At 43.0% G+C, this 14,368-nt stretch overlaps 1 protein-coding gene across 1 annotated transcript in view; it reads right to left on the reverse strand.

The window, feature by feature from the left end:
• Positions 1 to 78: 78 nt before the first annotated feature.
• Positions 79 to 14,368, reverse strand: part of LOC117551382 (protein NLRC3-like) — a 143,422-nt gene continuing 129,132 nt past the window's right edge. Inside the window, exons 7-13 of the mRNA XM_034224248.1 lie at positions 7,677 to 7,905; positions 5,544 to 7,332; positions 5,271 to 5,444; positions 4,393 to 4,566; positions 3,559 to 3,605; positions 993 to 1,332; positions 79 to 839 (exon numbers count right to left, since the gene is read on the reverse strand). Coding sequence (XP_034080139.1) covers positions 620 to 839; positions 993 to 1,332; positions 3,559 to 3,605; positions 4,393 to 4,566; positions 5,271 to 5,444; positions 5,544 to 7,332; positions 7,677 to 7,905 — 2,973 coding nt within the window. The 3' untranslated portion in view covers positions 79 to 619. The remainder of the gene's footprint in view (positions 840 to 992; positions 1,333 to 3,558; positions 3,606 to 4,392; positions 4,567 to 5,270; positions 5,445 to 5,543; positions 7,333 to 7,676; positions 7,906 to 14,368) is intronic.

A 14,368-nucleotide genomic window follows, 5' to 3' on the forward strand; every position in this document is an offset into this window, starting at 1 on the left:
GTTTCTACGTTAGGGAAGATCTTTGTATCAATTTACAACTATATACTTTAGAAAACATGTTGGATGCAAAAAAAATGAGATCATAGACAGATTGTTTTGTCTTCAAACCTTTATTGAACTCAATAAAAAGTAAGTAAGAGTATTAGGAGCTATTAGATGCTGCTCTAAAGAAAGCTTTATTAAACTGCATATATGTCACAGCAGTTTGTACACACAGAGTTCAGCCCAGAGAACATGATTTCTCCATTTTACAAAGGAACGAAACATTTCTGCCAGAAAGAGAAAGTGTATCTATACAGCACATCAACAAGACAATGCAAAGGGCTTTACAAAAACATCACAATACTTACGACAAAGAGCAAAAGAAACATTGAAAAAACACATTTTAATACATAGAAAAAACATTTATTAAAAAGAGTGAGACACTTGATTACTGGGAGATTCTGCAGATATACGGAGCATTATAACTAAATGCTGCTTCTCCTGTAAAGGCACAACCAAAGTGTAGCCGCGTCACTACCAACATGTTAACCACACGACTGGAAGATATCTCTTGCTTCACTCATGTAATGTCCCCCGAGACCAGGGACATTACAACAGGACAGGAAGTTCTCTCCTCCTACAGAGGACACAGAGACACTGAGGAGTCATCTGACCACAGCCCAAACCCAGAGTCATATGACCAGAACCCAAACCCAGCATACAGAGGTTCAGTGAATGTGGTTCTGATGGTGTGGAGGTGGATCAGTGTGTCAGAGGAGACTCTGTAGAAGGAGAGAGAGCCAGCAGGACGATCCAGATACACTGCTACTCTACCAGAGGAGGAGGAGGAGGAGGAGGAGGAGGAGGAGGAGGAGGGGTAGGAGGGAGAGGAGGGGGAGTAGGCGGAGGAGGGGGAGGAGGAGAAGAAGAAGGAGGAGGAGAAGAAGAAGGAGGAAAATAAGGAAAATAAGGAAAAGGAGGAGGAGGAGGAGGAGGAGGATGAGAGAGACAGGCCTGTTTCTTTGTTAATGTGCCTGACAGAGTAACCTTCATCAGAGCAGACCAGACTCCAGGACTGATCATTCCCTCCAAACTGAGAGTCCTCACTGTCTCCTCTCCTGCTGATTCCTCTGTGAGTCACTGATATATCAACTTCTCCTCTCCACTCGACCTCCCAGTAACAGCGACCAGTCAGAGATTCTCTGCACATCAGCTGAGGATAGTAGTCAAACCTCTCTGGATGATAATGATATGGCTCCTCTTCCTCCACATGTGTCACCTTCCTGTTACTGTCAGACAGTTTGAGGTATCTGTGTGCTGTGTTGGTGTCCAGTGTGAGTTCACAGGCATCTGATAGAGGGGACAAAGACACAGCACCAGTTTATCATCAACTACACTAAATAGTGCACGAAGCTGGTTATCAACTGTCTCTGTGAACTCTGGCTTTCCTCTTCAGGCTCTGTGTGCACTCAAAGAAAAGGGGCTATCATCTAGCCCCAAAGGATTGATCGCCACCTATCTCTGCATTTAAAAGAATACAAAAAAACTACTACAAAGGCATAAGGCTAATTCTGTCCTTTCCCCGCTCAGAGACCCAGGTCGTCGCACGCATCTCTGCTTGTCTAGCTGACATCTCTCAGTGGATGTCTGCTCACCACCTCAAACTCAACCTTGACAAGACTGAACTGCTCTTCCTCCCGGGAAAAGATTGTCCAACTCTTGACCTAACAATCAACATCGGCACCTCAGTTGTTTCCCCGACTCAGACTGCAAGGAATCTGGGTGTGACCCTAGATAACAACCTGTCCTTCACTGCAAACATCGCTGCTACAACCCGCTGCTGCAGATACACGCTTTACAACATCAGGAAGATACGTCCCCAGCTGACTCAGAAAGCGACTCAGGTTCTGGTCCAGGCTCTCGTCATCTCACGCCTAGACTACTGCAACTCCCTCCTGGCTGGTCTACCTGCATGTGCCATCCGACCTCTGCAGCTCATCCAGAATGCAGCGGCTCGTCTGGTTTTCAACCTTCCTAAATGTTCCCACACCACTCCGCTCCTCCGCTGCCTTCACTGGCTTCCGGTAACTGCTAGAATCCACTTCAAGACACTGGTACTTGCTTACCATGCTGTGAATGGATCTGGCCCTTCCTACATCCAGGACATGGTTAAACCGTACACCCCAGCGCGTGCACTACGCTCTGCATCAGCCAAACGACTCGTTGCGCCCTCGCTGCTAGGGGGACCCAAGTTCCCATCGGCGAAAACACGTGGGTTTGCTGTCCTGGCTCCAAGATGGTGGAATGAGCTCCCCATTGACATCAGGACGGCAGATAGCTTGCACATCTTCCGGCGCAAACTGAAAACTCATCTCTTTCGACTCCACTTCGAGCGTTAGAACGATTAACGAAGCACTTTTATACTAATAAAGGACTGGCTTACCTAAAGCCAGTTGAGTAGCACTTGAAATGTTTGGCTCTATGAAACCTGATATACTTATATGATTCTGTTTTCTTCAAGGTTGTGTCTTCCTGGTCGAATGTACTTATTGTAAGTCGCTTTGGACAAAAGCGTCAGCTAAATGCAATGTAATGTAATGTAATGTAATAAGGCAAGAAAATATTGGAGAAAATAAGTAATGAGATGCATACAGTATGTGCTACTAAGTACTAACCGTTACTGCTCCAGTTTATCTGTATAAAGTATTCCCTCAGCAGACACTCTACTGCTCATTGATTTAATATAAAGTAATACTACGTTCAAAGGAACTAGTTAGTGAGCGGTGGTATTTGCCGGTTTCAAACCTAAACTCTGAACATACAGTAAATTGGTCCAGAGCAGGTTATGTCTGCAGCATTTAAGTGTGAGGATCCACAGTCCTGCCTCCCTCTGTTTTTTGTCTTCCTGGCTGGGCGTGTGGCTGACCTACTTTCGATTCCCGCCTCCACACCTCCTCAGGTGCTGCTCGTCACCCTGATTGTAACTGCTCTCCTACACCTGCATATAAACCCGGTTCCCTCATCCAGTATTCGCCAGTTCGTCGTCTAATCACCAGTGGTAAAACGTCTCGGTCAACTTAGCTTCTAGCTAAACCTTGTTCTCTAAAGTGTTTGTTGCAATTCTAACTTTGTGCTCTCCCTGTCCAGTGACCAACTACCTGCTCCTCTGCCTGCTGCGCCCAGCCACCATCCCTCCTGCTGTTGTCCTCCGTGTTCCCTCGCTCCCCTGGCTCAGGATTCTGTCCTCCACCCCAGCACACGGTCTCTTTCCCCCTGTTTTTGGATTATTTCACTCCTGCTCTGTCCCCTGCTTCAGCTCAACCCCCACTGACCAAGCCTGTTTGAAAATAAAAAAAAATTTCAAACTAAACTTCAGTCTCCGTGCCCAGTGTTCAGTATTGCGGGTTCACTCCAGTAGCTTTTATGGGAGCGTAACAATATGTTTCCATTGCATTTGGTTAAACGATAACTGTTTCTCATATCTATAAATATGATGACATAGTCTCAGTTTGTCAGTTATCTTTCATGAATAAAAACACAACTGACTGTTCATTAGTCAACTAAATCCAGACTTACACTTCCTCAGACCGGGTTCTAACATCTGCTCTCCATAATGGTCCACCCTAGAGAAAGAAACACAGTCCAAATGCTGTTAATTTCACACATCAAGAAAAATAAAACAATTATATAGCTGGCATGTGTGTAATATTATAAATAAAACTAAATTGTAAAAGCAATGTGTTACATTTCCGTGTGAAAATAAGGGATAGAAAATATGTGATTAAATGCTGTTCAGCAAACACAATGGCAGAGCTGCAAACATTACTGAAGTCACAACTACTACTGTTAGTCCAGGAAACACACTGTGTGAACCGAGGCCTAAACAAAGACCAAAGGTTACCCAGTTAGCTGTTTATGTGTGTTTGTGAAGGAAGCGCCACCTCATGGTAAAACCCGGCAATCTAACCAATAGGCGGGTCTACCGTGGAGTCTAGCCACGCCCTCTCAGGAAACAGGGGGAGGGGGTGTAGATCACCAGCCACTGGGATCCATTAGGTTTCTGGTTGGAATTAGGTACGTAAAGGGGCAAATGGATGGCTACATCTGTAAAGTCCTGTATTTCAAAGTTAATAATAACACTGTGGTGGAGCATTACGGGACGTCATTCGCCATTTAATAATATGTGAGGAATTGTCGTTTTCTTGGAACTTGATGTGAAGTTAACATTTTTGATTAGCTTTGTGTATTACAATTTCACACATGTACAACAGTAGCTTAATTCAACTGATGAGTGCAATGTGAGTAAATGTAAGCGATGTGATGCAGCCACTTTCATTTTTTCAAAGTAGCTCTCAGATGAAGAAAGGTTGGAGACCCCTGTACTAGAGGCTTTGTGTGGTCTGTCCATACCTGAGAGTGTCCAGTCTCCAGTGTGGATCCTCCTGTTGAACAACCAGAGCATTCACCCCAAAACCTCCTGGATGATTGTAGCTCAGGTTCAGCTCTCTTAGATGGGAGGGGTTGATTGTCAAGGCTGAGGAGAGAGCTCCACAGCCTGCCTCTGTGACCATACATCCTGACAGACTGAACACACACAAACAAACACACACACACACACACACACACACACACACACACACACACTCACACACACACACACACACACACACACACACACACACACACACACACACACACACACACACACACACACACACACACACACACACACACACACACACACACACACACACACACACACACACCTCTCACACACACACACACACACACTTTAATGTCACCATATTGATTACCTAACTAAAACGACGATCTTAGGTACCCAGTCCAACACATCTTATTTTAGTGTTCAGAGGAACTAGAGAACAATCTTAGAAAATGAAAGCATGTATTTTACTTTAATACTAATGAGCATGATTTAAAAAGCATGATCATTTCCTTTCAGCTGAGATTCACAATGTTGACTTGACTAATGGTTACCTATAACTGTTCGTTTAATTAAACCAATTTTAAGAATGAAAATGAATTAATCTAATGAAAAGACCCTTAAGTCCCATAGGGTCTCTACTTAAAATAATAATAATAATAATCTGTTCATCTAACCTCAAAGTCTACAGTGTTGCGCAAAACAGAACCCTGTCGTACTGGCGCCCTGTGTGAGGCAACTCCATGTAAATTAAGTCCTATCATTCTAAAGAGGAATAATGAAATATATTACGCCAATGAAAGCTTTATTAACAGACTTACAAAATAAATAGTTAAATACTGACCTGAGAGTCTCCAGCTCACAGAGTGGACTCTGCAGTCCAGCACACAAGTGCTTCACTCCTGAATCCTGCAGGTCGTTGTTACTCAGGTCCAGATCTCTCAGACTAGAGGACTGGGAGCTGAGGACTGAGGACAGAGCTTCACAGCTTCTCTCTGACAGCTTACAGTCGCTCAGTCTGAAAGAGGATTATTTAGAATAAATATATTATTATTTCTCCTCCATGACACATAAACACATTTGATGATGTTTGTATTCCATTCATCCTTCCACCTACACAGCTTTCCTGGAGGCTTTGACCACTGGCAGCAGCCTCAGAAGAGCCTCCTCTGAAGCACAGTATTTCTTCAGGTCAAACACGTCCAGATCTTCTCCTGATGACAGTAAGATGAAGACCAGAGCTGACCACTGAGCAGGAGAGAGTTTATCTGTGGAGAGACTTCCTGAACTCAGGGACTGTTGGATCTGCTCCACTAGAGAACGATCATTCAGTTCATTCAGACAGTGGAACAGGTTGATGCTTCTCTCTGGAGACAGATCCTCATCCATCTTCTTCTTGATGTACTGGACTGTTTCCTGATTGGTCTCTGAACCACTTCCTGTGTGTGTCAGCAGGCCTCGTAGGAGAGTCTGATTGGTCTGCAGTGAAAGACCCAGGAGGAAGCGGAGGAACAAGTCCAGGTGTCCGTTTGGACTCTGTAAGGCCTGGTCCACAGCACTCTGGTAGAGATGTGTAGGTTTGACTTTAGGCCACCAGGAGGTTGTTGGTTCTTCTGCCAGCAGGTTGACTCCAGAGGTGATGAAGGTCAGATGGACATGAAGAGCAGCCAGAAACTCCTGAACGCTCAGATGGACGAAGCAGAACACCGGGTCCTGGTACAGTCCTCTCTCCTCTCTAAAGACCTGTGTGAACACTCCTGAGTACACTGAGGCTGCTCTGATATCGATGCCACACTCTGTCAGGTCGGACTCATAGAAGATCAGGTTGCCTTTCAGCAGCTGCTCAAAAGCCAGTTTCCCCAGAGACTCCATCATCTTCCTGCTCTCTGGACTCCAGTGTGGATCCGTCTCAGCTCCTCCATCAAACTTGATGTTCTTCACTTTGGACTGAACCACCAGGAAGTGGATGTACATCTCAGTCAGGGTCTTGGGCAGCTCTCCTCCCTCTCTGGTTTTCAACACCTCCTCCAGAACTGAAGCAGAGATCCAGCAGAAGACTGGGATGTGGCACATGATGTGGAGGCTTCGTGAGGTCTTGATGTGGGAGATGATGGTGCCGGCCTGCTCCTGATCTCTGAATCTCTTCCTGAAGTACTCCTCCTTCTGTGGGTCAGTGAACCCTCGGACCTCTGTCACCATGTCCACACACTCAGGAGGGATCTGATTGGCTGCTGCAGGTCGTGTGGTTATCCAGAGGCGAGCAGAGGGAAGCAGCTTCCCCCTGATGAGGTTTGTCAGCAGCACATCCACTGAGGTGGACTCTGTGACATCAGTCAGGATCTCAGTGTTGAGGAAGTCCAGAGGAAGTCGACACTCATCCAGACCGTCAAAGATGAACACGACCGGGAACTGATCGAACCTGCAGATTCCTGCGTCTCTGGTTTCAGAGAAGAAGTGATGAACGAGTTCCACCAAGCTGTACTTGTTCTCTCTCACCACGTTCAGCTCTCTGAAGGTGAATGGAAATATGAACTGGATGTCCTGGTTGGCTTTGCCTTCAGCCCAGTCCAGAGTGAACTTCTGTGTTAAGACTGTTTTCCCAATGCCAGCCACGCCCTTTGTCAGCACTGCTCTGATTGGTGCATCTCTTCCAGGTGAGGCTTTAAAGAGGTCTTCTTGTCTGATGGTTGTTTCTGGTCTGTGTGGTTTCCTGGATGCTGTTTCAATCTGTCTGACCTCATGTTCAGCATTGACCTCTGCAGACCCCCCCTCTGTGATGTAGAGCTCTGTGTAGATCTGGTTCAGAAGGGTTGGGTTTCCTGCTTTAGCGATGCCCTCAAACACACACTGGAACCTCTCCTTCAGGGTGGATTTGAGTTTACGTCCACAGACTGCAGCAGCAGTTCCTGAGAGGACAAACAAGAAATGTAAGTAAAGTAAGTAAGATGTCAGTCAGCTTCAACAAAATATAATAAGGTTACCCGATTAATGGTGAACATTAACGTTCACTAGTTTCATATCATCATAATTAACTGTTCAGCTCCGTTTATTAGTAATATACCCAGAACAAAAATATTTACAGCGCAAACACTTTTGTTCTCCTTATTGTTGCTTCCTTCACTAATGTTTTAGTACCAGTACTAACCAATAAGCGTATGCACTGATTAAAGACTATGTTATATAAAGTGAAACTCCTCCCATCTTCCCTCCACCTCCTCTCCATCGTGTTCAATGTGTTAAACCCTCTTACTGCTCTGCAGACGGTCAGCCAGCTCCTCCTGCTTCATGCTCCTCAGGAAGTGCAGTGAGATGTTCAGAAAGGCCTCTCTGCTGCTCCTCCTCTGCTCTTCATCCTCACCGTCCAACACCTCCTCATCCTCCCTCTGACTCTCTAAGCATTCTGGGTAATCTGAAGTCAGGACTGTCTGGATCTTCTTCAGCTCGCTCTTCACAAAAGTGACGATGTTCTCCTCCAGCAGCTGGAACAGAATACAATGTAAACTTGAACTGGAAGTCAACATCAGATCGTGAACCTGCCTTACACTTGCAGTTTATGTCTCACAGCTACGCTGACGTTTGTTCCTACCCGTAGAAAATATCTTCTCTCGAGTGTTCAGCAATTTAATGTTTGCATTGTCTTCACAGGGACTAAAAATACAATGCCTGGTAATGTAATAATATAATCCAGCATGAACACACATACTCTCATGCTGATGTGTGTGGCTTACATACATCATAATAAAGACGTGATCTTTAATGATTGTTGAATGAACTGTTATCAACGTGGCACTACTGTATTCAATTTAACAATAGAGGTGTAACTAATCTGCAGTGAGCGTTTCACGTGACATAGATATTTGAGATGCCGGAGAAATGTGTAAAGTAAAAGCTCTCAAGACAGGATTTAGCGCGTCTCTGTAGGTGTACGCGGTATATTTATATAATTTCTCTTAATTTATATGGTTTATATGGTTAAGCTGTGAAGGGTGTGTGTGTTCGTGTGTTAGCGTGCTAATGGTATACATGTGTCAGCTCTCTCTATTGAACAGCTTTTAGAGCATGAATAGGTAATTAAAAAACATGCATTTCATTCATTGTTTATTTTTATTTGTAATCCTTCTAACCCCAGCTCTCACGGGTTGTTGTGGTGTGGATTAAACAGTTCTTTACTCAAGAACATCTCTAACTGGAGGGAGACACAGATCATGTGTGCAGACGGCAGCATGGAGATGGTCTCTCAAATCAGATACTTCCTTAAAGGTCAACTATTATGCTATATGGGAGCCAGAGCCTTTTCTTATCAAGCTCCACATTTGTGGAATCAGCTTCCAGTTTGTGTTCGGGCGGCAGACACCCTATCCGTTTTTAAGAGTGCGTTTAAGACCTTCCTTTTTGATAAAGCTTATAGTTAGGGCTGATTAGATCCAGCCCCTAGTTTTGCTGATATAGGCTTAGTTTGTCGGGGGACATCTTACTTCTTCCTTCTCTGTCTATACCTGTGTACTCTGAAGTAACGTGATACAGCAAAAAGTTTAATACAGCGTATTTTTGGTATATTCATTTTAATGTCACCTGATATATAAGAAGTGTGTTGAATTATGTTATCACTAATATATGTGTGGTTTTCTATATTCATGTGTGTTACATTTTAAGGGACAAAGTAAATTTTTTCCTCTTAATTATAGAGAGGTTTTTTATATATTCCTGAAACAATGTTCCCTTTTTAGTAAAAGTAGATTAGCACAATAGTCTTTTCTTCCACTTTTATATATAATCAATATAATAATTTTTGGCTATTTGTGAGTAGGTAAGGTGCGGTATAACCTGTGATTTCTGCCTTGAGTGAAAAGATTACCCATTAAGTATTTTTCAGAAAGTCTTGTTGCAGTTTCCAGATATCAGGAGAGGCACATGAGTCTCTTTGTTAATCATCAATGGTCTTTGCAATTAACAGGGGAACTCCAAGAGAGATCTTACTAAGATATCATGCAGTTAAAGTCTTGTTAGTTAATGATTCATTTCCTGCAAGGCTCATAAAGAGGCCTGGAGACAATAGTCGGCCTGAATTATCAATAAATGGATTCATTACAAGTATGCTGACTTCGAGGTGAGAGGAAGTTCAGAGATGGCTTTACACTACAGTTAACTTTGGTTAGTTAAATAATCCTATGGCCGTCATGGGACGATGACATTTAAACGTTTACAAATATGGCTTTCATAAAGAAAGACAAGTGACATTCGTGAGGGGCTGCAGGATAAGATGTGTGTATTCATTGCTGAACTATACCTGTGTTTGTGTTTTATTGATTTCTCTCTGTTTTATTCTTTCATGTTGTGAGTACTAAATTGCCACAACATTGTGAAGTAGTTGGCTTAAATGTGCTTAATCACGCTGACCGAGAGGAGGAGCAGTGTTGCATGACAGGGAACTAGAGAGGGGGGAGAGGAGACATTCTTATCTAAACACAGCATGTCAAGTATCTGGAACGATACATGACATGTCTAAAATATGTGTATAAACAGCTAAGATACCAACAGTATGTGAAACTGTGTGTGTATTGAACTGATGGGGGAGGGGGCCACAGAGAGGGAAGTCTATGCAGGAAATGTGTGTGTGTGTCCAGAACTGCAAGAATGTGTGACAACGAATACAAGATGTGCTTGTTTTGCCACAACCGGAAGAGACTCTTGTTTCCGGATCATCTCGGCTGGCTCGCGCTGATTCGCTACAAACGCCCATCGTTTGTATACTGCCCAATAGATGAGCTGTATGGGAGGAGCATCCATACAACTCCTCCCCGTTGTTCTTACAATATCTCCTGTTGTGTCCGGTCTCTTTTCCTCCTGCCGTCAATATGGTGGGATCTCCCGGCACTGGGACCAGAGCAGGGGGTACCCCCTTTAAAGTGTATTGTATTGTTGTTTACCATTAAAACAGATTATTGTTTAACCCTTATCCTGGTGCTTTGAATTCCTTCTTTTAATATCTGACCAGCTCATCAACGGACACGCGGAGCCAAGGTGGGTTTCAGACCACGCTTTGCCCCAACAATCTCATGTTCCGATTAACCCAGCTTCCCCAAATGTCTTTCTTTTGGTGTCTATATACGCTGGGATCCGGAGACATGGATGATCCTGCGGTCCTGTGTCCTGGATCGCGAGCCCTGGATCTTGAGTCGTGGCTGTGGTCCTGGATCATAGGTCCTGGATGGATATCCTCGTGGATTCATCTTCCTATTATACACACATGCATTTCTAAACATTTGGTCTACCTATGTTGCAAATGTATTATCTTTTCAATTTACACGCGGCATCTATTGCACGTGTGTCCGTCCTGGGAGAGGGATCCCTCCTCTGTTGCTCTCCCTGAGGTTTCTCCCATGTTCCCTTTAAACTGTGGGTTTTCTCTGGAAGTTTTTCCTTGTACGATGTGAGGGTCTAAGGACAGAGGGTCTAAGGACAGAGGGTGTCGTATTGTCATACTGATATTCTGTACACACTGTGAAGACCACTGAGACAAATGTAACATTTGTGATATTGGGCTATAAATAAACATTGATTGATTGATTGATATATGTGAACAATATATTTTAGAGTCATATCTATATAAAACATGTCTCTGAAGTGTTTTGCTTAAAATATTAAACAGATCACCCATTCTAGCCTCATACCCCTCTATTTCAGCCTGTTACCAAACTGCTGATTCTGGGTCTGGTCCATGGATGTATAATAAGAACTGGATACAGCGTTGGAGGCGGGGTCTCATTATTTCCTATGAGAGCTGCTCATTGGCGCATGATGGCAGAATGGCCCAACTTTTGAGAGAGCGAAACGTCTGCCTGGCTGTCAGAGCAGAAGAACCGGTATGTGCGCTCACAGAGCATGCGCAGTTGAGTTGCCCCGTAAGCCCCGCCTCCTGCCATTAAGCCCCGCCCCCGAGATCCCTCTCTCGGATCACTAGAATGAATGGAGAGAGAAAATAAATCTAGATTCGGCTTTTAGTGCATTTTACAACTCATAGAACCTAATGATTATATTAAGGGCTATACAAGTGTTCATACTAGTTTATTTAGTTATTTATTTATTTAGATTTACAGACGTCTCTTTCCCCATGTTAGTCAATGGGAAAAAGTATTTCTGGGCCCAGTGACGTCACGGACTGATACGGAAATTGTATTTCCGCCGTTTGGACACAACACATTTTTGCCTCAGAGTCCGGTGCACTTCCTGGGGGCTTGGCCTGGCCCTTTAAATGTAACCGAGCTGCTTCAGGCCACGCCCCTTTGGAGGTCCGCATGCAAGCACTGAGGTCTGTGAAGAGAAGGCTGTCTCACAGCAGAAACTCCGCTAAACATTGCCGTGATTAAACTCCATATTATGTTCCAAACCACATCAAGGATTATTTCTGAAACAGTATGGAGCTCAAATGCGTTTTCTCTCTCAGGTTTACCACAAGGTGAGTTCCTTTTAATTTCCTGCTTTTTTACACATCTCCAGTACAGGTTAGCTCTGAGTGTTAGCAATGCTAATGTAAACACAGACCCATAGCCGTGGGAACATGTTTGAAATAGGGGGTGCTGTGGGGATGACACCAGGGCCGTTTCTGACCAATTTGCTGCCCTGGCAAGATTTTTGCTGGCGCCCCCCACCCCAGCCTGATATAAATGAAAAATCTCTACAAAAGACCACTACACTACAAAAAGATAAACTTATTGACATTATATATATAAGTAAGGCTTCAAATGTATTAATTGGGGGGTGGACATCCAACACAGTCTCACTCCTTGATCGTCCAGTAGCGACGCTTGGTCAGGGTTCTATGGCGTGCAGTTGGGATGCGCTGAGTCTCCTTCAGCTTCATAAACGGACGCAAAGAGCTTTCAACTGATTGCAATGTATTCCCATCGGCGGCGGTATTTGGCGCTCATGGAAGCACCCCATCCATTTATGTCGGCAGCTCTTAACACTAGAACCGCCAACGGGGTCAATTTGACCCAGAGCTGTTTTATATTGTATGTAACTTTTTTTCAATAACATATTAAAGTCTCCCAGTCCGTGACTTTTCCTGAAAGTGTGTTATGTAGCACCCTATGTTGTTAAAAATTGTCCGCAGCAAACAGCTGTTTGCTTTTCACCCAACAACGACAACCGCCTCACGAAACGCTATATGTTGTAGCGTTAATAAACGAAACAATTTAACAAAATTGCTTGTCAAAATACCTTTACCACAGGACCATTTTTGTTTTTAAAGCAATACTTTTACCTTGAAAATCAATGCATTCTAATGCTGGGTCAATTTGACCCCGGTGGCGGTTTTAGGTATAAAAAATCTCTGGCGGTTCTAGTGTTAAAGGCAATGTGAGCGTCCATTCCCATTGGATAACGGAGAATTGTACACCCGGAAGTAAGTATTCTCCTTACTGTCGATTGATTTGACAGTGATATCTGCACTACTCATCAACTCAAAAACACCAGATTACCTTTTGTTAATTAAACAACATTGATAGGTTTAAATTGTGTGCAATGCTTTTGTGTTTTTCCCCTTCAATTCTGAGAAACAGCTTGTTTTCTCTGAAATGTGGAGCGCCAAAGAGACTACACTACCCACAATCCCCAGCTATTGTTGTGACAACGCCTGTCCGCTTTGTGACAAACCCCGTGATTCATCTTCAAGCTCTGGGATTGGATGTTGGAGTGGCAGTGCGCCAAGGTTACACCGAGCATCAAGCTCTTTGAAATGGAACGAAACCACGGCAGACTATTTAAAACTGGACTCGAACGACCCCCCAGAAATACACATGCTGGCTATTGTGTTTCGCAACATGTTCTCTATGGCACGTCTCTACTGGGAATTGTAGTTTTAAAAGACGTTTTCCCCAAAATTAGAAGTTGACAGCAGGCTTGGATTTGTGTCATTTTAGGGGCAAGGCCATTTGGCCTTTGGTGTCACATATTTTTTCAGGGCGCAAAGGCCACATGCCAGGGCACAAAGGCCGTTGAGGGAAACATTTGGATTTGGAGCTTACAAATAAATAACTTCACTTTCTGAAAAGAAAAACACACGAATGACATGGAAAACAAATCACTTTTCTAATATCAATAATGTCAAACATTATATCATCATATAGGCCTATGCCTCCTTAGTATTACCTTATATACAATGAAATACTTTACTTTGAATAATTAGTGTTTGGTATTTTTTCCAACTACTTCTCCCATTCACAAATCAAAAATCAAAAATCAAATCAAAAAATCAAAAATTCTATTAATATGTAACAAACATGTTCCATAAATTAAAGACTGTATATAATGACTATTTTGCACATCCCTTTAAAGATTTTAAGATTTTCAAAGGTTTATTGACATATCATATTCACAACTACGGTGTAGTTATGCAATGAATGAAACACTTGGGTCACAGGTTCCTCAACAGTGCATTACAAGACATCTATCAATATGTGTGTACCTCCACCATTAAACTGTCATATACTGCACATTTCTTATTCTATCTACATACATAAGAGTATAATTCATATGTATAATATCAGTTAAAATATGTGCTTCAACATAGTTAACATTGCAGGAAAGCAATATATTAGACGTTAAGTACTTTGTTAGGCTTAATAGTTATCTGTAGATAGATACCCCTAAAGCTTTGTTCTTAGTTGAAAGAAGACCTTAATCTAAAGTATTCTTTAATGTGTTAATAAAGGTTAATTAGTTTGTCTTTTTTGCACATCCTCATATTAATATCTTTGTACATCCTGCACTAAACTGTTTTATTGTAGAAATCACTTACAGTATCTTCTTGATTTTTTACATTTTATATTTCTATCATTGGCCTTCTACTTTCCCCCTATGAAAGTATGTACTCTTAATATGTTTTTCATCAAATATCATTATTTAACAAAAATAACATAACGCTCTCTGACTATTTTTAAA

Source organism: Gymnodraco acuticeps, unplaced genomic scaffold, assembly GCF_902827175.1.
Source record: "Gymnodraco acuticeps unplaced genomic scaffold, fGymAcu1.1, whole genome shotgun sequence".
Lineage (NCBI taxonomy): Eukaryota > Metazoa > Chordata > Actinopteri > Perciformes > Bathydraconidae > Gymnodraco > Gymnodraco acuticeps.